General features: G+C 38.2%; 2 protein-coding genes across 8 annotated transcripts in view; one reads left to right on the top strand and one right to left on the bottom strand.

The window, feature by feature from the left end:
• The window catches only part of PRIMPOL (primase and DNA directed polymerase), a 19,371-nt gene extending 5,632 nt beyond the window's left edge, over positions 1-13,739 (top strand). The window contains exons 5-14 of one of the 5 annotated variants that reach the window (XM_074588318.1): positions 382-523; positions 2,021-2,168; positions 6,710-7,000; positions 8,712-8,874; positions 10,119-10,216; positions 10,541-10,627; positions 10,714-10,822; positions 11,887-11,969; positions 12,054-12,100; positions 13,087-13,739. In XM_074588318.1, the coding sequence (XP_074444419.1) occupies positions 382-523; positions 2,021-2,168; positions 6,710-7,000; positions 8,712-8,874; positions 10,119-10,216; positions 10,541-10,627; positions 10,714-10,822; positions 11,887-11,969; positions 12,054-12,100; positions 13,087-13,392 (1,474 nt within the window). In that variant the 3' untranslated portion in view covers positions 13,393-13,739. The remainder of the gene's footprint in view (positions 1-381; positions 524-2,020; positions 2,169-6,709; positions 7,001-8,711; positions 8,875-10,118; positions 10,217-10,540; positions 10,628-10,713; positions 10,823-11,886; positions 11,970-12,053; positions 12,101-13,086) is intronic. The other 4 variants (XM_074588319.1, XM_074588317.1, XM_074588320.1 and 1 more) reach the window with 4 other exon arrangements.
• CENPU (centromere protein U) lies at positions 13,738-24,778 on the bottom strand. 3 transcript variants are annotated; one of them, XM_074588322.1, is made up of 12 exons: positions 24,440-24,653; positions 24,191-24,309; positions 23,350-23,467; positions 21,812-21,917; positions 20,840-20,930; positions 19,972-20,047; positions 18,789-18,906; positions 18,330-18,408; positions 17,499-17,546; positions 16,116-16,177; positions 14,902-15,058; positions 13,738-14,239 (listed from the first exon to the last, which is right to left on the bottom strand). In XM_074588322.1, the coding sequence occupies exons 2-12, from the start codon at positions 24,239-24,241 to the stop codon at positions 14,102-14,104; spliced, it is 1,044 nt and encodes a 347-aa protein (XP_074444423.1). In that variant the 5' UTR covers positions 24,242-24,309; positions 24,440-24,653; the 3' UTR covers positions 13,738-14,101. The 3 variants fall into 3 exon arrangements, with proteins under 3 accessions (XP_074444423.1, XP_074444424.1, XP_074444425.1); XM_074588323.1 differs by having other exon boundaries at positions 13,953-14,239; positions 24,644-24,778; XM_074588324.1 differs by having other exon boundaries at positions 13,953-14,239; positions 19,972-20,020; positions 24,440-24,560.

Here is a 24,778-nt window from a genome sequence, read left to right as displayed (position 1 = left end):
AAAAGTCTATGTAACCCTGTTTTTAGTGCTTAAGACATAGGAGTGATAACTTCCTAAGTTTTTTACTGTAGTTTCCATTATTCCTTAAATTCCTAACAGCGTATCTATTGACAGTATGTATTGTAAGACTTGGGGGTGGGGCATGGGGAGGAGAGTACTTTACAAAAAAAATCTAGGCCAGACAGATACCTTTGTTGATATTTGATGATGAAGTTAGTTCCAGATTTTTCAAAACAGTATAAGGCTGCTACTTTTTTTAATATGGGTGGTTGATTGAAAAATAGAAGAATATTTAGGACTTGGAGGATCTTTGTTTGCAACTGATAAGTTATGTGTAACGTTTATCGTGAGAGGTTGTGATTTGGTTTTGTTTTTCCTTAGCAAAGGTTATAAAACAAGTCTTATGCATTGCTATGAAGTCATTCCTGAAAAAGATGCTTGCAAACTTTATTTTGATTTGGAGTTCTACAAACCAGCAAATCCTGCTGCTGATGGCGAGAGTATGGTTGCAAAGTTAATTGAGGTAAAGTGGAGCGAAGTCATGTTGTAGATTAATATGAATTTTGTGTTGATTTAATATGAAACCAAAGTATTTACTACTTTATCTTGACTGTTCTGTAGTAAAATGAGAAAGAATTGTAGACCTAGTGGTTATTTTTAATGAAGTAAAAAGTACTGTTTTAATTAAAGCAAAGTGAAAGGCAAAAATAGAGAATGTGAAAGTGAAAGGAAAAAATAGAGAACAATGGTTGTTGGAATGCTTGTAATCACTCTAAGTTTACTGATACGGTAAGTTTGGTTTTGCAGATTGTTTTATGTGCTCTGACACTTTGAAGCTGTAAAACTGAAGGAGTGTTTAGGTATTCTTCAGAGTAGCATCAATAAAAGTTCCATTCGGATATTCCTCAGTTCATTTCCTTTGCCAGCTGGTGCAGTCATATATCAAGGCTTAGATAAATCCCTCTTGATTTTCGGTGTCTTCACGTAGCAGTTCATTATAGTTGAGTTTGATGATGATGTAGCAAACATCAGGTGACTACGCAGTTACCAGTTTGTTACCTGAAGTTAAATATCTTTGCTAATTATCAATATTCTAAAATAGTGCAAATGTCCACGTTATTGCAAATTTGTTTGGAAAATGAGCTCCACTGCAAATTCAGTATCTCAGAGATGGAAAATAAGGGAGTTTTTTAGAAGAATATTTTCTGTTCCAATACAATATCTTTGTGAGTGGCCATGTATTTATGAGACTTCTGACACTTACATGTCCCTAGCTAGAAAGGAACAAAAGAAAAATACGATTGAGGTCACGCCCTTGTAAAGAACTCTTCATTGATACAGAATCCGGAGGGGTTTACTCCATTGCGGATCAATTCTGAAATCTAGAGATTCCTCAGGTTAAGAAGAGAAATTTGGATTTGCTGGTAGGGGGGGTATCTGAGATGCTAAAATCTAAAGCTTCCAGACCCTTAGGTTCCAAGTCCAGTCTTAAACATGAGTAATCACAAGCTTAACTTATGGAAGGTTTTTAGAGCTATTTTAGAGCCAGACATCTTATGTTTTCTGCTTGCTTAGTGTTCATTGGGGCCATACCAATGAATTAGCTAAATCAAACAGTGAATTAGCGTACCGGCCCTTTACATCATGATAGCCTTTGTCTTCCATCCAAGGTAAGCCTGCATTACAAACATTGTCACTGTGGGTGTGAACTGCTTTGTGGTGGAAAAAAACCCAAACAAATAAGGCACTAAATTAGACTTTGACCTGAAAAACTGAAAATCTGCTCAGCTTATCACTGTTAGTATATTCAGTGACTTGCTTATTTCAGGAAATATGGACCGTCAAATTTGCTTAAAATTTTCTATGTTATGAGTTAGTTTGAATTGCAATTCATTGTATGCTCAAAATGACAAAAAAAAACTTGAAAAAAAGATGTAGAATCTGCATGTGTGTTAGGTTTTATAGATACCGTTATTAAAAATGCTAGAGAAAATAGCCTAATTAATATTTATAATTTCAGCTTGTCAGCCAAAAATTAAAAGAACTTTATGATGTAAATTGTTCGGCCAAAGATGTCTTGAATTTAGATTCCAGTACTGATGAAAAATTTAGTCGACACTTAATATTTCTACCCCAAAAGACTGTATTTAAGGATAACATTCATGTTGGTAAGTGTGTTCTTTTCTCTTACACCTAGAAATAAAACATGAGGTTTTGACTTGGTACAGTGCCCTCTCACATTTGAGTATTTCCTTTAATGGAGTTATATGTGGAAACAAATATGTATTCCCAGCAGAAATGACTATTTATTTCTATTTTATTAAGCCTCGTTATTTCTCAACTGATCTTCTACTTCCTTTTTCTATAATTAGCATTTGTGTTTGCAAAAATGTAACTCTTTTTGTGCCCGCATGTTTTATTTATGAAACTACTGTCAAGACTGGCTTTTGGCTTGAAAGTTGTTTTACAGTATGACTGTGACTCCTTAATTTTCAGGTTAATGTCAATCTTGGCAATTGAAGCCAAGATTGTTGGCTCTAAATATAGTTGGTTTGTGCTCAGCTCAGCACAGGGTCAGAAAGGCAGGACAAAGACGGTTTCAAGCAACCTGTGCATAAACATGATTAAGAGAAAGCTGAAAGCGATTTTAATTGTTGATATAAATAGGGATTTCATGGCATATGGCAACTCCAACACAAAGAATTGCCAGTTCAGGGTTGTCTTGACTCCATTTTAAAAATAAGTCTAGTAATACCTCCTCACTTCACAAAGTATTTTGAACATACTTTTAAACTGCTGTTTATGAAGCACTGAGGTGCTAGTGGTGAGCATTAAGAAAAGTTAATGTTGAAATTCATCATTTCTTCTTCTGGCATATTCTGTATGGTGTGCAGTAAAGCAGGCTTATAGACATACAGTGAACAATGAGGGCACAATAGAATACCAGCCGAGTTTTGTCTGAGCGAAGCAGGAACTGGTGGAAAACAGCTTGCCCAGTGGTGGAATTAAAATCTGTATCAACCTGCAAATGCGGAAGTTTGGGTTATTTAACAGTGCACCTGCAGCCTTGGTTTTGTCATTTCTTCGTATTTGAGTGTTTGACTTTATAACCCTTGTTCCTTATTGTGTTTGTTTCAAACAAACAAATAGGGCGAGGGAGAGGAAGCAGAAATGCTGTTAGAGAGTAAAACGGTAAAAATCTCATGGGTTATTAGAAGGGATGAAATTTGTTTTCAGGAAGAACTGTGACAACAGCAGCAGAATTACATGTATTGGAGAGAAAGAAGTTATGTGCTTCATTACTGGGTTTCCACTGGAAGTAGCATAGGAGGAGCTGAGGATGTTGAGTTCATAATTTTGGTCCCACTCAGGTTCCCACTTTTATTCTGCTGTCTGCTTGGTCACAATCTGTCTGACTGTCTTCATGCCCGGTTTTCCTTTTCCTTTCTCACCCTTGCCTCTTTTTCTACCTCTGCACCTTCCCTCATGGCCTAAGCATCACTTCAAGCCAAAATTCAGATCCTTCCTCCAGCACAAAGAGGTCATAGGATTTCTCAGAACCATTTTTTCAGCTTTTTTTAAACATCAATAAACCTATTTCTCATTCTTAGGAGCAGTGGAATCTGTGTCCCTAAACCTTTGGAGGAGTAGCTGCCATGGCAAGCTAAGCCGATTGGCAAAGTTATAAGCAAATGCTTATAATATTGTCTGCTAGCCGCAAGTGTGACACAGAGCAGTTATTTTTTTATGTGACATCGTGGTAACAGCTCCAAACCCCAAGGACTTAAACGGGGTTACTGCAATTTTTAGTTCAAAAGTATGGTCTTTAACTCCTCTGCCAGTATAAAACTCTTCAGTAATACATGGATGATAAATAACGTGGTATGACAGCGATTTTAGCCCGTGATCTTGATAACAAGATTACGTTAGGCAGTTCTTTCAGTAGAAGCTTGAGCTGTTTATTCTAGTCCATTAGTTAAGTGTTCTGCGTCTCCACCGTGACGTGAATTTGACATGTCAGACTTAAAATATATTTAGAGATTGTGTATTGATCTTCTGCCTTTGCCTTTTCAACAAGGTGTTGAAATTGCAGTAAAAATTGATTATTTTTTTATAAATGAGATATATAAATGTCAGTGTTAAATTCATACATGTTACCAATAATATTATAGTCTAGATGTTTCATTAATGCATTTTAGTAACCTGCTTGACAAACCTGGCTTAAAACGTATTAGCTTTGTACTTTGTGCAAAATACTGTGCTGTAGTAAATAACTGAAAATGCAGATAACTTCATACAGTAATTTCACAGAATCTATATGAAAATCTATATATTCTTTGAGGTGACAGATTTTGTCTACTAGTAAACTTGAAAGGGTTAATATATTTTTCAGACACATGCAAGTGTCTTTTTTTTAAATCCATCATTGTGCTCTGTCTAATGAAAATTACTTTAAGATGTGTTAGTGGTATTTATGTGGGACAAACTAGAACATGAACTAAGCATTTCATAAGCATTTTATGTCAGGAGTCATGGACAAAGTGCATGGGCTTAAAATGAAATACAATTAAAAACATTTTGTATATAGTATTTGGAATTAGTTACTAGTTAGAGTTAAACTACAGGGACTGAGTTCATAGCTCATGTAAGAGGGCGCAGGAGATCATGTAGGTCCACAGGAAAGCTGTGGAGATCAATGGTTTTACATAGGGTGTTTTTTTATATAATTTTTTTTTTTTACATAAAATTCTACATTTTACATACAAGTTCTAATTTTACATACACAGTTGACAAATCCCGAATGTAAAAATACAGTCAGGGATCAAAAGTGTGAAATGCAGAGTTCAGTTCCCACATCTGACCAGTTAGAAGAAATGGGAAGAGAGAAAATAAAGGTGTGTGTGAATGATCAAGAACTAACACCCAAAATAATCTTTTACTGACACCTTGCTATTCTGACACCAGAGTGATTGTTACTTAATTACACGCACAAAAAAAGGAAGTGGTCAAACAGGACTTATACTTTAACTTTTGTGATGGTTGAAATAAACTTCACTTCTGTAATGTGTACATTTTCTCCCTGATGATCTGAGTAACTCCTGTTGTAAACCTAAGAAATTCTGCGTGCGTATTTGAACGCACAGGGTTAAAGCTGTCTACGGCTATGAACCATTTGTGTGTAGTCTCAGTAGGACTCAGTACAGGACTCGGTAGTCCTGTAACGAATGAGGAGGATGGTGATATTAATGCTCGATACACCCAGCCGTTCTGCTGATCTGCAGCATAAGAGGACCTATAGTTCATGTTCTTTCAGCTTCCCCATTGAAGCTTCAGCCAACAGCTGCAGAATCCTCCTTGCAACTATTCCTTCCACTTCACAGTTTTTCTTCCTGTGTTTATTCTCGTCTTTCTCCTTGCAAGTAATTCAGCCATGGGTTTTATTTGCCTGTCTTTGGTTACCATCTAGCAGAGCCTGGAGTACAATTGGAGTTGGATTACAATACCGGGAGTTTGAAAAGTCATTACAAAATACTTGTGTAAAAGTAATTTGTTGTTCGAGTAAGCCCTGGTCAAAATGTTACGTCAGTTAATATACTGTGAAGCTGCAGGTAAACCTTTTTAATTATTCTGAAAGTGAAATTAGGGAAAGCAGGAGTGAGAGGGACAATCACGAGCTCTTCAAAATCCTAAATCTGAGGTTGTTAAGGCCATTGCATGCTGTTATTAACTACTGCAAAAATATTCACTTAAATGATTAAAAACTACCTATGATCGCATAAAAAAGTTGTGTAATAGCAAAGCTGTATGAATGCTTTATTCGTGTATTGAAGAGTTTCACTAAGTGGTACTTGAAATATTAAATCAAACTATGTTTTATAAAGGACCTTGAATACTTGTTTGATATGACTGTCATTAACAAAATGGTCCTACATTAAGCATTTGATTAAGTCTTACTATTAGCAGCCTAGTTCATACGCAGAAAAGCTCCTGCTAAGCCAGCATCGAGACCCAAGCCAAACTTGTTCAGTAAGTTTCCGACATTCTAGTGGAAAATTCAGGTTCACAGAAATTTCAGTGCAAAAGTCTTCCTCATTTTAATCATTGTCAAGATCATTCGTGCTCCAAGCGTGGGAGCAGCTTGAGATCTTGTCTGTCGGAGGCTTCAGTAACGGCAGCGCTACAGGTGTGATGGGTAGGAGGAATTCTTTTGGAAGATACAAAAGACGTTTATTTCAGTTTTGCACTTTTATCTGGGACTTTGAATTTAGTTCGGGAAATTGCAGTGACAGCCTGTGCATTTTGGTTTGGGTTTGTTGTCTTTGTTTCTAAAGAGGTGATTGCCAGCTTGCTTCTCACTTCTCTCTGTTCTCAGTAGTAAAATTGCAAAGGGCAAGACTGTGTCTGTATGATACATTTAATATATGCACAATTGTTTATTTTGTCATGTTTTTTAAAAAAAAGGTTTAGTAAAAATTGTTGCCAGACGTGGGTTTTCTTAGTTACTAACCAGAACCATTTTGTGCACTGGGCTGGTCCAAAAGATTTTTTTTTAAAAAATCCAGGAAGGGGAAAAAATAACCCTAAACTCCAACCCCTTCCATCTTGGCTGTTTTGAAAAATGTTTGTGCAGGAACTATCAAGTTCTTTCTTGACTCATAAATGATGTTATCTGCTTTTGGGGTGGGTTTTTTCCTTCTTTGTTTTTCAGGTAACTTTGTGAGAACCATTTTGCAGCCTGCCATAAGGTTAATGAAGAGCAAAGCTGCTGTTGTGATTCCAGGAGGAGGAGCAGGATGTGTTTTCCAGTGTTCTGCTGCAGTGGTTGGATTAGATGATCCTCTTACAAACCTCACAGCCATCGAAGATGCTTCCGAAGGCTGGCCAGCCATTGCTCATGAGACAAAGGATATGGAAACATCACACCAGGGAGAAAATTCAGCATTTTCCTTTCTCATAGTAAATGGTAAAGATGGAGACAAGCAACTTTTTGTGGATCTAGGTAAATACAATAAGTGCTTTTAAATGTCTTTGGGATGCAATAGATGTTAAATGAGATGTTCCTTGCTCTTTGATTACAGACAGTAAGAGCAACAGTGTTCTTATTGTTGTCCCTATGGTCAGAATTTAAACCAAATACAATTAGGTGCTGAAACCACGGTCATAAATGCTGTGCTTTAAAAGAGCCTTAGATTCTTGGTCCATTACTGCATTTAATTATTTAATTATTTTGTTCTGAAGTTTGAAGAAACTCTTGCCACACAACACTCTAATTAATCTTGTTCCTAAGGACTTAATGCTCCTATTTGGATTAAAAGAGGATAGCGTATATTGCTTTCTTGTCGTTTATGGAAGAATTATTTATTGCTTTCTTGTGACTCATGGAAGAAGTCTGACAGGCGTGGTGGTCTGTATTGTTCCACATGTGGGAATTGAGCTTTCTTCCCCTGGTTGGAATGGCACTTGTTAGGCTTTAATGACAGAATCGTAGAAATTTGGGGTTGGGCACTTCATGCCTCAGCTGGGCTTAGTTCATTTGTGGTATTAAAATGTTAAAAATCTCCAGGAGCACAGCACGCATGGTCAACTGGAGTTTGAAAGTTCCACCCTTCTCTGTCCTCGTAGCTGGTTTCTCTGCTTTTTGCCCTGTCTCAGTGCAATTAAAATGGCTTAGCATGCTTTCGGACAGAAGTGTGTTACGTAGTTGAGGACTTCTTTTTGTTTTTTCTGAGAGTTCTCTGAAGAACCCCCATTCCTTCAAATTCTTGTGGAATTCAGGATCACTTTTATCGCTGGCCTCTTCAGTATCTCTGACTTGTTGAAACGTAATCCCCGAGTTGGCCCTACAGTAGGCTTCTACGTTACTGACTCAGAAGGATTACTTTGCACCTACTGTTCAAAATTCCTTCAAACGTATTTGCCAATGGAAATTAAAAACAAATTGTTTACCGTGTCACCTTTTAAAAATTTGATATTACTTCCCCCGAAATCAGCCATCCTCAATATTTATGTTACACGCGTTACCTCAAAACTGGAAAGCTAAAATCAAAATAGCTGGAAATACTGAATTACATCACGAGGCTGCAGGGACAGAAAGTTCTGTGACATTCCTGTTGTATGAGTTCTTTACATTCTTTTTATCTTCATGAAAATTAAATGCAACCCACAAATAAAGCGCCCCCCTCCTCAATAAATTCTTAGACAGATTAAGCAATGTTTAAAGATACTTGTTCATTTTTTGTTGTTTGTTTTTGAGATTGGAATTAAATTTTCCTGATACGTGCTTTGGACAAGTGGTGGCTGGTCCACAGGAAACAGGAAGTTTGATGAGTATAAAGTCCTTTCTCGTTAAAATAATTGTGCAGCCTTTTATGCTCAGTTGTATTTCACAAAATTGGTGCGAAAGCACCAATTTCTTATACTGAAAGGAAACTTTTAGCAATGGTAATGTCAGAATGGTTAAAATGCATATGTAGAGTTGCCCAGTGTTTGTGTTAATAACATAAACATAAATACACAATACTAAAATATAAATAAAAATGTACATGTGTACTTTGTTGCGTGTCTTGCATGGGTTGTGAGCCGAAGTCAGAGTTTTTGTCCGTTCCTTAGACCTCTAGCTGGGTCTAAGGAAAACTGTTTAATTTACAAGTACTAAGTATCTTAACTCCTAGCCAGCATTGTTTTGTTAAGAAATACTTGTTTTCCTGTAGGAGTTTATACAAAGAACAGAAATTTCCGGATGTATAAATCATCAAAAGCAGGAAAAAATGTGATTCTGAAGATAGCAGAGGATAATCAGTTTGTCCCTAACTGTGAAGAGAATGTTTCCTTGGAAGAAGCATATTTTCTTTCCTCTTTGATCTGCAACATCAGGTAATTGTTTCATTCTGATAGATTTGAAAATATTTTTAAATATATATTTTAGTGATTTTTCTCCTGCAGCAGGAGAGTAGTTACAAATAACTACTACCGGTGGGCAGTTATTCCGTGAACGTTATTACAGTGTAATTTAGGAGTTTCCAGTAGAATTCCTTCAGTTTGAAGAAAAAATTTCTTGGGATTGTATTTTTATTTTTTTTTTAACCCACCTTCAAATGGTTAAAAATCACAGAACAGGTGGTACGGCTTCTGAGTTGTGCCTCATTTCTCTATACACACTCAAAATGCTGAAATGTAACCATTATTATAGTCTTCCAGTCAATTAAATATGAAGAGTCTAAATATTTTCTGAAGCATGATTAAAAAAAAAAAAAAAAAAAAGATTTTTGTCCATATTTACTTGCATTTCCCATTTGGTGCTTAGGTTGGATACTGGTACGTATAATAATCAAGTTTTCTGTATCTCAACCTCTGATACATCTTACCCTGCACTGACTGTACCTTAAGGTGATCCCAGTCATTACTGCAGCAGAACGAAGGTTAAAGTGGTACATCCCTCTGTATGATATTACGTATAATGGTTTTATTAAAAAACATATATTTGTTGTGGCTTCAGTTTTTATATTCCGAGATGTTCGTTGTCCTGAGCTGATGCCAATCTTCCCATAGCACAAATCGTGCCGTGTATTTGGATCATAATTATGGGCTGAGTCTGTCATAAACATGGATGAGAAATTCTGCTGTGTTGAATTTATCTTTCTGCGGTCATCTGGCTTCTAGCTGGTAATAGGGCAACTCTATGAACTCTACGGTTCATGGGAGAGAGAGGAAAAAAAAGAAAAGAAAGCTTTCAATGTGTATATACGTATAAATATTGCATCTAGAGCAAATGCTGCTGTTAGAGTGTGGCCCAGCAGTCTGTAAATGGCTGGGTCCTGGGATTTGTGCCAGGAGCCAGATGGTGCTCTGGAGGAGGGATCCCTGCCCTCTGCTGGTGTAAGTCAGAGGAAACCCGCAAAACGAGAAGAAAAAGTGCTGCAGGGACAGTGGAGGGGGTGGCATCAGGATGACAGGGTGGCTAGGTTGGCAGGGTGTCTGGAGGTCCAACCCCTGCTCCAGCAGGGCCACCGTGACTCTGTTCTGTTCTGCCACCCTGGGTTATGTCACAGCACGTTATACCACACCACGTAATACTGTAAGAATCACGCGTTTTCCTTTGGCTTCTCTCTTCTCTTCAGAGTGAGGGACGACACAAAGGTTCTGTCATCTGGTGTTCCAGAGGAGGAGAGAAGAATGTCTGCTTTTTTAAACAGGAAAACTACCGGAAGCTGTAGAGGTACCTCAAGCCTTTGCTTCTCTATAGGCAAAAAAAAAAACAAAAAAAAAAAACTCTTAGATTTCGACGTACTGTGACTGACACCCTGGATAACCTCTAGGAGAGGTGGCCTGAATGCCACTTGCCCTCCCCTCCTGCCCCCGTTGCTGTCCCATGCGGTTTAAAGGTGGACAGGAAATTAACACTGGGTTTAAAATCCTTTTATTTAAGGATTTGTTACGATTCACGTGCATTTTGTGTCTGTGCTCTATATAACATGTAACAATTACCTACCACAGTGACAAAACCAGTAACGGAGCGTATCGGTGGTCTTTGTTGTAACAGATTCCGTGGAAGGTTACCAGGATTCACCATATCCAGAAATTGATCATTTTGTTCGCTCTGTGGTTAATAAAGACGGGGTGCAAGGAGGTAAAGACCACTTTGCTATTTACAAATGAGTATTCCGCAGCAGTAGTTTTAAAGACGTAATAATTTATTTTTTTTTTTCCCCCCAGGGATACGGCGATGGAATTATTTCTCTCTGGAAGAAATACTTGTATATGATATTTCTGGTTACCGTTGGTGTGAAAATATTGGAAGAGCTCACAAAAGTAACAACATAATGTATGCTCTTGAACTATTCACTTTAAAACGGCTTTATTTATTTTCCTGGTCAACCGTTTCTATATGGATAGAATCAGCACCCGTTACAAAATTTCTGCTCTCTTGCTCTGTGTGGATACAGCATCTTTTTAAAAAAAAAAAACCAAAACAACCAAACAACCAAAACCACCATTTTTTTCCCTCTAAATTTACTTTGTGATAACTGAACTTGTATTTCTAATATTTCTGTGAAGTCATCTTCATGCTATTTAAAATACCTGCCTGAAGATACCAACATACAAGTCAGAGTACGTCAAAGCTTTGCTGCTTCTTCGCTAGGAAGCTGAACAATCAGAAATAAGACAAAGAAAACAGACCACTCTTAAATTCATTTACAGCCCATCTAAAATTGCATTCTTATGTTATTAAAATGACAAAGGTAACTCCTGCCACCACTTTAGTCAAGGTAAGTTTTGCCAGTGACTCTACAAGGACTCAGACTTCGTATAGTTTGGACACTAGAATTGCAGTATGTCATCAGTAGAAATGTTTTCACTTAAAAATTATTCTGTGTAACACTTAAAATAACTGAAAGATAAGGAATGTGTTTTTGAGAAATATTTTTTTTTTTTTTTAAAAACCCACAGCCACTAGGCTTGATTAACTTGGTGTTTCTTGAGCACAGCTGGAAAAGCTGGGCTGTCTGATCAGTTGACAGGAAATACTGATTTTATCTGGCTTTTATAATGAAATTATCTGTAACAGCAGCAGCAACAAAATCTTATCTTGCAGTTAGGTCCCATATACTAATCTTACTTTAATGACTTTTTCTTCCAAGCTTAATGTAAATAAGTTAACCAGTTTTCATTTTTGAATGTTAGTCTCAATTTTTAAAAGAAATTTTTTTTTTTTAGCTTAAGAAACCTGAATTTTATTGGAAGTATGTAAGAAGCATGTCAGAGCACGAAAGCAATATCCATAGACGGGGACAAACCAACCCTGTCCATTTAGTGTCAGAGTTTCATACCGTATGCATTCACTTCATTTACGTACTGTTACTAAAACCTAAATTATTTCATTCTTAGGATTCTGGTGGACCTAAAGAAAGAAGTCTGGTATCAAAAGTGTCATGACCCAGTCTGCAGAGAACAAAACTTCAAATCGCAAAGTATGTATTCTGTGATTTCAAAGCAATTACGCTTAAATACTTTTTGGAATGTTAACTTTACTTAATGCTATATATTTGATTTAGGTTTTCCATTACCACCTCGGCTCTGTCTCCCTTTTCTTTTCAAAGAGGTATGTTTTTTGTCCTGTTGCTATATGCTGACGTTCTTGTGAGCAAAGCTGTCTCTGGAAGTCCCTGCTAACGCAGGCTGTTGAGCTCCACACAGGAGTTAACGCTGGTATGGAAGAGCTCTCTGCTGGGGTGGCAGCTCCATGTTGTCCTTTTTAAGTTCTCCAGCAGCAGATCTAGCATAAAAATGGTCAGTGCAGATAAAGCCCAAGTTATGGAACAGCCTGACCTCACCTGGGACTGAACACTGTCTTCCGCTGTGGTCTGAGCAGCAGTTCCCAGTGCACAAGCCACAAGAGTGCTGCCGGCGCAGAATGGAAACCCTGCCCAAGTTAAGCTCTGCTGCGTGTGTTTGAGTTCATGTTGGGCCAGCTAACGTAGAAGTGATCCTGGAACACCTGAGTCAGTCACATCTAAGTCAGTGACCCTCAAGTTTGAAGTTCATGTAATGTCGTTTTAGTGTATTAAAGCACTTATGTTTACCCACACGGGTAGAATATTTAAACAGACCTGATACTGCAGCTAGGCTCTAAGGCCTGAACAGAATCATTTTTTCCACTGAGTAAGAGTTGGCATCTTTGCAACTTTTAAATTTACACTTTACACACTACAAAATGGCACATTAAGTGCTACTTAAGCAGATCATCAATAGCTATTAGCGTTATTTCATGGAAAGGGTAATTTAAATGCATTTTCAGATCCTGACAGTCTCTTTAAACACACACTAAAATTAGTTTTAACCTTCTGTTATGCTAACAAGCTGCATACAACAGCCTACTTGTAGTTTGCTTGAAAACCAGCAAGTTTTTATTCCTATTAAAATAGGCTTCCATGGGGTAATGTGGCTATAAATTAACCTGCCTTGTTGTCCAGCTCTCTATAGTATCCATTATATGTGACAGTACGAGTTTCAGACTTTGAGATCAGAGCAGTTAAAGGGCTGAAGACCATTTTTGTATGGAATAAATAGTATTCTTGTTTCTAAAAGGAAGAAGAGCGTACACTGACGGATGAAAGGGGGAAGACAGAAGAAAAACTAGAACCACATGTTAACATGTTAGACTTGTCAGAAAGCTCAGTATCTCTAGAAAAAAGCTTGTCTCAAGACTTCCCGTGGTCAGACAGCGAGTGGGACAACACAAGCGACGATGCCCGTTTCCTAGAAGCTACTGACGACGTGGAACTTGCTGAAGCTGCAAGCGATAGTCTGAATTATGCCATGGAAGAAATTCCTGATGAAGTTCTTCTGGAAGCTTTAGGGCAGCAAGACATGTGGACTAAAGGCAGCAGCTGAGCACAGACCTGGCTGGCAAACCAACCACCAGTGATGCAACCTGCTTGAACACAAGGTGCACGATCGCCTGCCTTCTGCGAAAGGCCCCGCCACGCAGGTCAAAAATGCTCTTCCAGAGCTGCAAGACAAAGAACTGAGCAACAAGTATCCTCGCAACTGGATCATCTTCAACAAGCATGAGGAGATCAGGGAAGATTACACAGGCCTGAAGAGTACTGGACTGAAAACTCGGGAATTGCTGCTCCAGGTTTAGCACTTTTAGCACTCACTGCTGTACAGTTTGTTTTGTTAGCTGTATGTCCAAGTTTTACTGATAAGCCAGTAAAATAAATTACTTCCAGAAATGTGAGGAAATTTTTTATTTCAAATACAAATTTAATAAAAATATTTATCTATCAATAGACAGTGGTTGACTATGTGTTCACTTTTGAAAGTATATATTGAAAGTATACATTACTTTAATAGCCCAAGATTAAAACCCAACATTGTCAACAGCACAGAAAAGTTTTACTACTTTAAGTGGAATTGCCATTTCATTAATTTCACTGATATTCTGACTATTTGACAACAGAAGGATAAATCTCTGAGTAAGTCACTGACTTCCTTTAAACGCTGAGGCAAAATACAGCAACAATGATTAAACAAGCTTTAAGCGCTGACCATTCTAATAATTGTTCCTAACGAATGTCAAAAAGTCTATTAAAACAACTTAATGTTTCTCTGGTAACTTCCCTCTTTGTGCAGCCAGAGCCTTTTCCAATTTCATGTTAATATTCTGAAAGTGTCCTTCTGCTCCTAGAATTCTCCGCGACTCCACCAGAAGAGCAGGGAGGCTGGAAATTCCATACTGTTAAGGAAATAAAATGACAAGGCAAGACTTTTAACTCTTGGAAAATCTGTATTTATTTTTCCTCTATCTGAAATGGTGCAAAGTGATTTTTAAGAGTGAAGAAGGGTCTTCTGCAAGGGTAGGATTTCCTTACATCTGGCAGGAATGCAGAAACAGAAAAGAGCACACCAGGTCTGCCCCACGGTGAAAGGGAAGGAAATACAAGGTCACGGAATACAAGTGCTGTTCTTGGCATTAACCACCTTACGGAACAGACATGTAAGTACCAGAGCTTTCCCCACCTTTGAACAAGAGCAACAAAAGAAACTGATTACTTGTTTCTTACTGTTAATCTTTCTTCATTTTTTCTATTAAAAAATGTTAGACCTGAGGACAACTGTTAACCTTCTATGTCCTTTCAGTTCCTGGACATAGACAGCAAGGGAGCAGAATCCTCTCTGATATACTTCCGTTTCAAACATGAGACCCAAAAAATGCGTGAGATACTGCAGTAGTTATGGCAATGATCCTCAAGTTGCTTCCACAAAGACAATTAACAAAATATTGCTATTCAGTGTAAGTTAAACGTTAATAGAAATGCCCACCAGTTCAGGAAATAAAAAAGGGCGGGGGGAACTGATCCGGAACAGTTCAGAAACGGACAGAAAATATGTACTTACTACCACTTTTTCTTCTGGGTTTTCTTCTCTATAATCCAAACAGTCTTCCTGTAGCTCCTTTAAGTCAGTAAGTAATTTGGTTGCCTGCCACAAGGAAGATTTCCTTTCCTGTAACTCAGCGTATTCTCTTTGCAGTTGTGTCAGTTGCGGTTCAGCTCTGAAAAAGATCAAGGCTTTGATGACTGTATCTGCATTTTTATTTCCTGAGGAACTATGAATGTATTTCCCTCTGAAGAAGACTGAAGGGAAAGGTAAGTGCCCATTGTTCTGCAGCTGCGCACACCTGAGGTGCTTACGCTGCAGTGTACTCGGGATCTGCAAACAAGAGATGCCGCTGCCCGAGGCAACAGGACGGCTCAATCCTTTACATCAGCCCTCCGAAAACTGAACAGCAGCAGCCCTTTTCATTCATTAGGTGTTCAGCAAAGAAGCTTTCTTAAGATGATTAGAGGGTTAAAACACAACAAAGTGCAAAGACAGCTTTCAATCTGTGAGGGGGTTCAAACCCATAGTGAGGGATGCCTTTATTTATTTTCTTGAGCTAAGTTTGTCCATAGCACTTACTGCAAAGAAAACAAGACTCTCGTGGCCATAGTTCATCTGCTTTTGTGGCGCCAAGCCCTGGGTCCCTACAGGGTTAACTTACAGCGTGTACGTTATACACAGCTTCAATGTAAAGCTTGTCACCAGTAACCAGATGGATTCAGGGAAGTCCAGTGGTTCTTCCAAATAACGTAATTTCTGTGTTGTGTATCTAAATGATACTTTAAAGCTAATGCCAAGTTAGAGAAGGGGAACTGCATGGCCACGTGAGATGGAAGCAAACCCCGTACCCAGAGGCATCCCTGCCAAGTTGCAGAGGTGAACGAACTACATTCTCCACTTCAAAACCAAAAAAGCTCTTTGCAAATTTATGCTTCATCCCCTTTGCAATTCCAGTTGTAACGTTAAGTGTTTTTCTTCTGAATGTATGGTCCGAAATACCATCCCCGTTACCAGTTAGCTAAGAGAACTTGCAAGAATGACTATCTAGGCAACTGAAATATGGAAAGGAAAGCTTACCCTGAGCTTTTGTAAAAACAGTAAAGCAATACAGAAGTAGAGTTTCATCAAAACAAAATGAAAAAACATAAAAGTTAATTTCACCTCTAGGTTACAAAACACCAGACTCCTTAAATTCTTCAGGCTATTATTGTGCCTCATTAGAAACATACCCAATTAGCTCTTCCCTGAGTTGCAACAGTCGCTGCCTTTTCTTTTTGATGTCTGTTATTACCTGAAAAAAATAGTGGGGAAAGTCTTTGAAATGCTTCTCTGACTTCAAAGGCAAACAGCTCAAATTTCATTGGCTTTTTCTCTTTGAGGTTTTATGCTTCTGATTCTGGGTGTGGCAGATGCCGAGATACCAGACCTCACAGACTGCCATATTTGAAATTCATATTTTAGACATTTTAAAGAACTTTGAAGTGTTAAACTCTCATCTCCATCCAAAATTTCTCTTAAGGAACACTGGATTTACAAGCATAGTAAAGGAGTCTGTGACATTTTGTACTCCAACACAACCAACTCCAGCAGGTTTTTCTTTGTTTCTGTTTTAAAAATGCAGACTAAAACGAATGCGTGTTTAGTATGATTGCCATAATTAAGCTTTCTTTAACACAATATCCAATTTAAAAACAAAACCAAAGCTAATCATAAATTTAAATTTAGCAACTACAAATCTGATTTTAAACAAATGTGTAAGAGGCAAAATAAGGATAAATGCGTGGCTGTGAATGGTAGATGTACTTAAATTTTCATTTTACATGCAGAGTAGCTTACCATATTACCTCAACAAGACTTCAGCACGTTAATTGCTACCTCCCAGAATAAGCTTTCTGTTGACTTTACTTGTTAAAAGCTATTTTGTCATCAAAATGTTTGCAGAAGAGGTTAATCCGGGCAGAAAGCCTCTTAAATCTCTCTGCTGCAGGGCATTCACCCCTCCTGATGAGAGCACTGTCATGTTTTCCTGTTCTTACACTAGTTCCTTCTCCTGCCGACACTTCCCTCTTGCATTTCCAGCGAGTTAGCACTCGCTCCGGATGAGGAGAGGAACCGCCTTCCTCTGAACAACAATTTTGCCTGTATTTAGGGAACGCAGCTCCCTTGGACTTCTCTCCTTTAAACTAAACAATCCAATTTTATCCTCGCACGTCACCATCTTTGCTGCTCTCCCAGATTTTATATTCACCTATGTTTCTTGAAGGTTAGTTCTCAGTATTTAATTGGCTCGCCAGAGGCCTCACCAGTGCTCATTAAAAAAAAAAAAAGAAAAAAAAAAAGAGTAATTCACATGCATAGACACCTACACATCCTAATGTGCATTCCTTCTTTTTACACCAGTATAGCAGTATACGTACGGAGTTTGCAATCCATCACATTTACTCAGGTCTTTCCCAAAAAACCTCTGGTGGTTCCCTATCCTCTGTTTGTGCAGCTGATTCTGTAGTACAGTACACTTTTTTGTGGATGATTTTATTTCTTCTAGTCAACTTCTTGACATTTCAATGCCCGCCTCTGTATGCTGTACGACCTAGTGATATATATGTATTTACCTTCGCATTTTTCTTCTTCATATTCTTTAATTCATGGATTTCCGCTATCTACAGAGGAAAAGAATTACAGATTGACTATGGATCTTGATTTCACCTCCAGCCTCCTAAAAACACAGCTGCGTGAATTACTTTGGAATAACACAAAGAGCTGTTTAAAAACACCACCACTGGTTCAAAGGAAGCTTACGGGTGTATCAGTTGTGTATCAATTCTTTCCTCTCTCCTCACGCCAGAAGATGACTGCTGCACAGAATCAGTCATCTTGCACCAGTTAGCGCCAGTAATACTCCTTGTACCAATTAGTGCGATACTACCTAGCTTAATTTTTCTATAACTTTATTTAAAATTTATATACCTAATAATAGATATATAATGGACAAAAAATTTGTCCATTCTAATGAATCACTTAGAACTATAGTTTTAGTACTTATCCGTTGTACTTATCACAACTCCTACAAAATTCTGAGTTTATTTTACTCGTCGTAATTAGTGAGAAGAAATCTTAGTTTTCCAAGCAAATGAGCTTTTTACAGTTAGGTTCAAACTGTTAATGAAAAAAGGATGATTTTCCCTGAACTACGTTAGAGGCCTTAGTCAGGCCCCTACACAAGAGTCACTGAGACGCAGTATAAAGATTAAATCATCAACCTTTTAAAACTCTAGCCCATGAGCTTTTAAAACAGTTTTATCCTGACAAAAGATTAGAAAATTTAAAGTATTATAAAATAAATGTGTAAAGGACAATGTAAACCTATACACGTTTTGACTACAGTGTAATATACAGCTCTATAATCGCTACCACAAAATTGATTTTATTTGTGGTCTACTTACAAGATCGGTGATTTGGTCCTTGAAAGCCAAACAGAAGCCATTGATGGCTTTTCTGCAAACGTTTGATTCTGTCCTCTCTCTGGAGGAGTCAGAGGAACAAAACACAACCCATTGGGTTTAGTAAAGGAGAAATTTAATCCAAAAACATTCCTTTTAGTAATGAATAAACCGCAACGTTAAGCAGCTAATAGCAAAGGCAACTGCAGGTCTTTCATGTACTAGCAATAGCTTAATTTCAACATTGAAAAACATCAGCTGAGATGTGCTGTTCTTATGTTTGGAAAAATATCAAATTCCTGGAGACCACCTCAAGATCACAGAATGCTAATAATCATTAAAATAACATCAGAATGTAACCATGCAATAGTGCATTCCCTAAACGACAGCCCATTAGCAAAAACGCAGCTAATTTGTTCTTAAAACTTTGGGTATTCAGCCACAAGAAAGCAGAATGTTTACCTGCAATTTGCTGCAATCTTCTCAAATTCAGCCAGAACAACATCCAGCTCTGTAATATCTCTAGGAGATCTCTTCAGCTCCTTGGGACACCAAACCTGAACAGAACATGGGCTATCCACTGAAACAACAGAATAAAGACAAGCACTGTACAATTCAGGTACGTGTTCTAAAATAACAGAAAAGTTTTTGTGCTCACCATTAAAATAACCATCTTGAAGTCATGAATGTTTTAATATGAAACTTGAGAAGAGGGAAATATTAATTATTTCATCTGTCTTTGATGATGGAACTATGCTAGACTTATCTGGGAACACTTTAGAATTCTATAAATTATATACAACTTACTCTCCATCATTTCAAACAAGTCCAGGAGCACGTTCTTACACTAACTGATAAACTCTACAGTGTACTGTAGATACAGCTCTTTGTGCTGTAAAAATCATTAGCCTGAGTTTGGGCAACCTCCGTGACTCAAAGAATCATGAGTTGTTATACCATATTTGTATACGTTTTGTATTTATACCATATATGCTTCAAAAAAAAGCTATATACAAATACATTTCTTTAAACTTTGCAATAGTATTAATAGCTAATTCCACAAAACCTTAAGGCATGGTTCTTCACGCACTCCCGAATGTAAATCCAGCACTTGAATGTCACGGGGTACAGTTCAAAGGAAGCCGGATGACACCAGAGAAACAGTTTCTCTACACCGAAAAACACCACTGCCTTGAAGGCGCCTGTCTCAGAGGTCTTTATACGAAGGGCTGTGCCTATGCTCTAAGTCAGGGCACCCCAAGCTCTGCCCCACAGCCCGGAGCCCCAGGCTCCCGAGCCAAGGGACGTAACTCAAGTGTCTCAGGGCTCCGTAGCCACGGACCCAAGGGGACCCAGCCTCCCTCCAGCGGGACCCGGGCTGGGTGCCAGGGATAACGCACGCTTTACCCCTTTTCAAGGGAGCAATAGGCAAGTCCAGGGACACAAACCGTGGGGATCAGAGCTGCGTAAGGATAAAAGCTCCTCAATTTAACCATTGATAATGAGTGTCTAGACCAAAACTAGAGCATCCCATTTCTAGCAGCAGTATGCTGCTACATGTCAGAAATGAAAACCATTCAGTTATGGAAAAGCACTCATCTTGAATGAGGAAAAACCATATGAAGCTTTGAAAAGTCTACTTTACCAGAAGGATCTGATGTGCTCTTCTCTGAAGGCCGCCTCTTCTTTTTTGCCTGGAATTGAGTAGCATTCAGAGTGTTCTATGATATAAAAAGCAGATTAACATCAAAAAAAACCCTAGGTTTACGCATTTAAAATTCTGAGAGATGGCAATTAGGCAGAACACATGGAAGTATTTCAGCTTTTCATGACTGAAACATCAGTCACACTCACTGAGGGCAGTTTTGCCAGAATCACAGCACAATGATCACACTGCTGGACTGAATTTTGCAAAAGGATTTTCAACAATTCCAATGACTTTCAGTATGTAAAACACTTTGATGCAAACTACCACGTAGCTTCTTTTATCACAGGCCTACTTTCCCAAGTCTGCAGATAACTCTTCCTCTTTACACCTGGAAGCTAAGTGGCCAAAAGCATTTTACATTAATTGCGGTCTAAGTGCGGAAAAACACTCATTGAAAACCAAGTGGGTTTTGTCTATTTCTAATATATATTCAAGATTAATTTTATCCATGAAAAATTAAATTCTCTCATTTCAATATTGAACAAGTACGAGAGATTTATATTCCACTTAGTATGCCATTCTTTAGGAACATATATTCCAGATAGAAAGAAGATACAGAACATATTCCCAAATGAGCGAGAGAATGGGCTAGAGGACACAGGAACACCTGGCTGTTACATTCCCCATCGACCTGAGACCGTAGCTTTAAGCATCTCACCTGGCCATCTCGCAGAAATACTCTGAGGATTATTAATTTGGGACACAATTAAGTACTAACGAAGTACTAAGAAAAAACTCCTCTCTAATGCAGGCATGGCATGAAGTAATTAAAATTAAATTGGGTGATATGCAACTTTCTCTGTACCTCATTCTCCTTAAGGGGTGCGTCTTCAGGATCAGCTGTGCTGAATTTCTGAACAACACTACCAGATGTTTTCGAGCGATGCAATTGTTTACTAGGAAAAGAAAAATATCCGCATGTAAATCCACTACACACTGAGAAAGAACAATCTTCAACCATCTAAACAAAATCATCTTAGGTTTTGGGGAACGTTTTGTATTGCTATGTCACTCATTTTGTGTCTCTTAAATCAACTACTAAAAGGTTGCAAATGGCATCTAAAGGGAAACAGAAACTTCATCCCTCAAGAGCAACCCTTGCGACAATTAGAAATCCATTACTACCTGAGCACTGGGATAGCCATGGTCTTTTGAGGAGAAACTTAAAAACAGAAACAAAATTATTACTGAGGATATTTTATCAGGAAAGGAGATGGCTTTCTTGGTGGGGGGACAGGGTAAGAAATCAAAACACAAAAAAAATACACGATCTCATATAACTCTATTATTGTCTTGCTATTTCATTAAAATAAGAACTATTTCACGTTTAAACTAAATTTGATCTAACACATGAGAAACAGGCTAAAACTTGTATTAAAAGATTTTTTTAAAAAATTCATTCTCTTCGTTACATATAGTTTAACTGACTTTTACCTATATTTCATTTTTTTGACTTTTTAACTTTAAAGACACCAGCATTTAGAGGACTAATTAATATATCAGAGATATTTTAAAATCTTTTGATTTGGAAAAAAAAATACAGTAAGTACTTAAATCAATATACTGCTTGTAAAAGGTAAACACTAATTTATTCTCCCATTTCTTTTCTACATTCCCCAATCTTACTCTTTTGGTTTCTCAACTGGGAAATTTTAAGTTATAGCACCTGTTTAATAAGCAAACAGGGAAACCTGACAAACAGAACATTTTTCCCATTTAATCTAAAAAACTAAAGATGAAATTAAATGCTGGCAATTGTTATTTTTTTCCATCAGACCTTCTTTTTGCATTTTTCTTTTGCCGTGCTGAAGCATGACCAAGCGACTCCTTTTCTGAATGTTCCTCTCCATAGGCATCCACAGCGGTACTGTGCAAAGGGTGATCTATAAAGAACAGAAAATAACCTGGATGAAAATTGTTCCTCTCTGTCCAGGCAAAGAGCATGGACACGCCAGCGCTGCCTGCCATCATGCATTTAGTTAGAATATTTGTGGTTTGCTCACTAATACAAAGGAAGTCTTGTTAAAAGTATTATTTGAGGATTGGGAAAAATATATATCGTGAAAAGCTTCATAGTTTCTATGCTCATCCACCTGCTATTTCTTTACAAACTGAACCCAAAGGTGCAGGAAAGCTCGGCACGTACGTATGGCCCACAGAAAGCAAAACACTTTTTACAGTTTATTTAAAGTCTCTCTTTGCTATGGCATACACCCATCTTCTATACATTTAAACAACTTTCTAAATTTTACCTTTTTTTTTTTTTTAAATATGGATTTTTAGCTGCTTTGTTGGATGGTATAAGACGACAGTTACAGCTGCTACAGAAAGTCTGTAAATGTAGAATTCGTGAAGGTAGCTACCAGGATAGATTAAAACTCTGAGAACCTTACGGTTTTAGCCTGCCTTCCGTAGTATATGTCTCATTTTTTCAAGCACATTGCCACCAGAGTTTAGCGTTGGCTTACATTAGTGGGCATCCTTTTTATCGTTTTTAACACATCCCACAGAAGCAAGGAAGAGCTTTTCATTTTGCGGACTTTCCCTTATGACAACCCTTTTGCTGTATTGTTCTTTATTGTTCATTTTCAATGCTGTTTCTAGTAGTTGCATGTATAATTTTCTTAGAGTAATAACTATTACAGCTGAGAAATAGCTCTTAGCATTTCCTCTATTCTAATTACACAGTTTTTCAAAGATTTTTCTTACTGACATTGACATATAAGACCTATATGTATTTAATAACAGAGAACTTCACACAGGGACACGTATTCCTTCTAAACTGATTCTCTTCCAGTATACTGAGGCCTCATTGCACAAGTCCCATATGGAGCATGGAAATGGTTTTAAAGCTTCACCAAAAATAGCATGTTTTTATGAGGTTACTTTTTAAGTAGAACAACATCCCTGTGAACGTCCAAGTTTGCTGCCACGCGTACTCTTACGATAGCAAAAAATTTCACTTCATAATTTGTGTAATTTAATAGAGAGTAACTTAAGATACTGAACTTTCTTTTTAAAATGCAAACTCTTACATGGTTGCAATGTTATATTGCATGAAATTCTGCCACTCAGACTATAAAACTTGAATAGGTGGTATTTTTCTTTTATTTGCACGTATCACAGCATTATTCTTGTTACTTCCTACATGACAGAAAAATACCACCGCACTCAAAAAAACCCTCTGTCTCTCCTGCCCATAACTTCCTCTGGTAAAAAAAACAATACCTTGTCCCAGGAAAGCATTGAAATATTTTGTCCATATGGTTTGTTCATGAAAATCACACATTAAATGACATTCAAGTTAATACTAACCAAACGAATCATCAGGTTCCTCCAGTTGATTTGCTTCTGCTACCTTCAGTATCCTTGAGACATCTGGTTCCTCAGGTGGGAGCAATTTCCAGTGAGGACGGGAGCTGGCTTTGTGTTCCTGGATGGGTATGAAATTAATAAATAGCTAGTTCATCCAGCTTTTTGAGTGCAAAACAAATGAAATGTGGCAATGAATTTCACAAACGTTTGATCAGAAATACGTTTAACTTGGACCATATTGACTACTGAGCTATGATATAAAGTATTTGAAGCATGTGTTTTTTCCTCAGGCTATGTTCCCCCGCCCCAAGAGAAGGTATAAAACTAATCTATTCTTCTATTTGATACTATACTGTAGCATGAGCTTTATCTTATTTTATAAAACCAAGTATATAAGCTTAGAAATTTTACAACAGTCTAATATCTGGTTTCTGTAATCTGTAGCCGCCTTCTTTTCAGGCATTAAAATATTTTTTCTTTCATCTTTGTATTACATGAAGGTCCATCCTTGCCCAATTTAATGATTCTCACTTTAAAAAAATATGAAAAGCTAGGTGCAACTTCTTATAAAAGGTGGAATTTATAATAAAAGCTATGCACAACTTCTTATAAGTCAAGTATTCCACAGACACGTCTGTAAAGCAGAAAGGTAGGGGAGAAGGGCACTGGTTTATGAAATATTTGTAAACGTGTCATTCACACCCAAGCGTGGAAGTACATTTCCTCACTGGTTTGTGTGTATACACGCATACGCCTGCCCCTCCACAGCCAACGCCACAAGAGCACGGTGACACAACGCAACGCTTGCTGTTTTAATTCTGCTCAGCCTAGCAAAACTTACCTGTGATTTATTTCCGGAATGATTTCTCTTCCTTTGCTTCTTTGAGGACATTTTGCTGTTCAGTATACGCTGGTAAAAGTACAACTGAGGATACAGTTACTGAGGATACCAAAAGTTACCTGGGAGAGAAGGGGAAATCCTCGTTAATCCAACCTATTACGCATAACTCATTTTAAAGGCAGTAAAACTCACTCTATTAGACGAGCCTAACGCCTGACATAGCACGTATAAATCAGTAACAAGACATACATATTAAAAATTTAAAGCAAGGCGATGCATGACGCTGTTTACGCCTTTACTCGTGCTTCACAGCTGCCGTTCCCCTCAGGCAGGAGTCCCCGGGCGGCCCGGCCCGGCCCGGCCCGACCCGCCGCCTCAGGCGCGGAAATGGCGGCCGGCGGCCCCTCCGCCCTCCCCGCCCGCGGGGGACACCGGCCCCTTCAGGGCACCCACCCGCCTTCCCGCCGCGATTCAAACCGACGGGCGGGAAGGGAAGGGGAAGGGGAAGGGAAGGGGAGGGAAGAGGCGGCGGAGCGCCGGAAGGGGAAGCGGGGCAGCGGCGGAGGCGCCGTGACGGGCCCGCTGCGT

This window comes from Larus michahellis, chromosome 5 (assembly GCF_964199755.1).
Source record: "Larus michahellis chromosome 5, bLarMic1.1, whole genome shotgun sequence".
Classification (NCBI taxonomy): domain Eukaryota; kingdom Metazoa; phylum Chordata; class Aves; order Charadriiformes; family Laridae; genus Larus; species Larus michahellis.
This window is presented reverse-complemented; position numbering and strand designations above follow the sequence as displayed.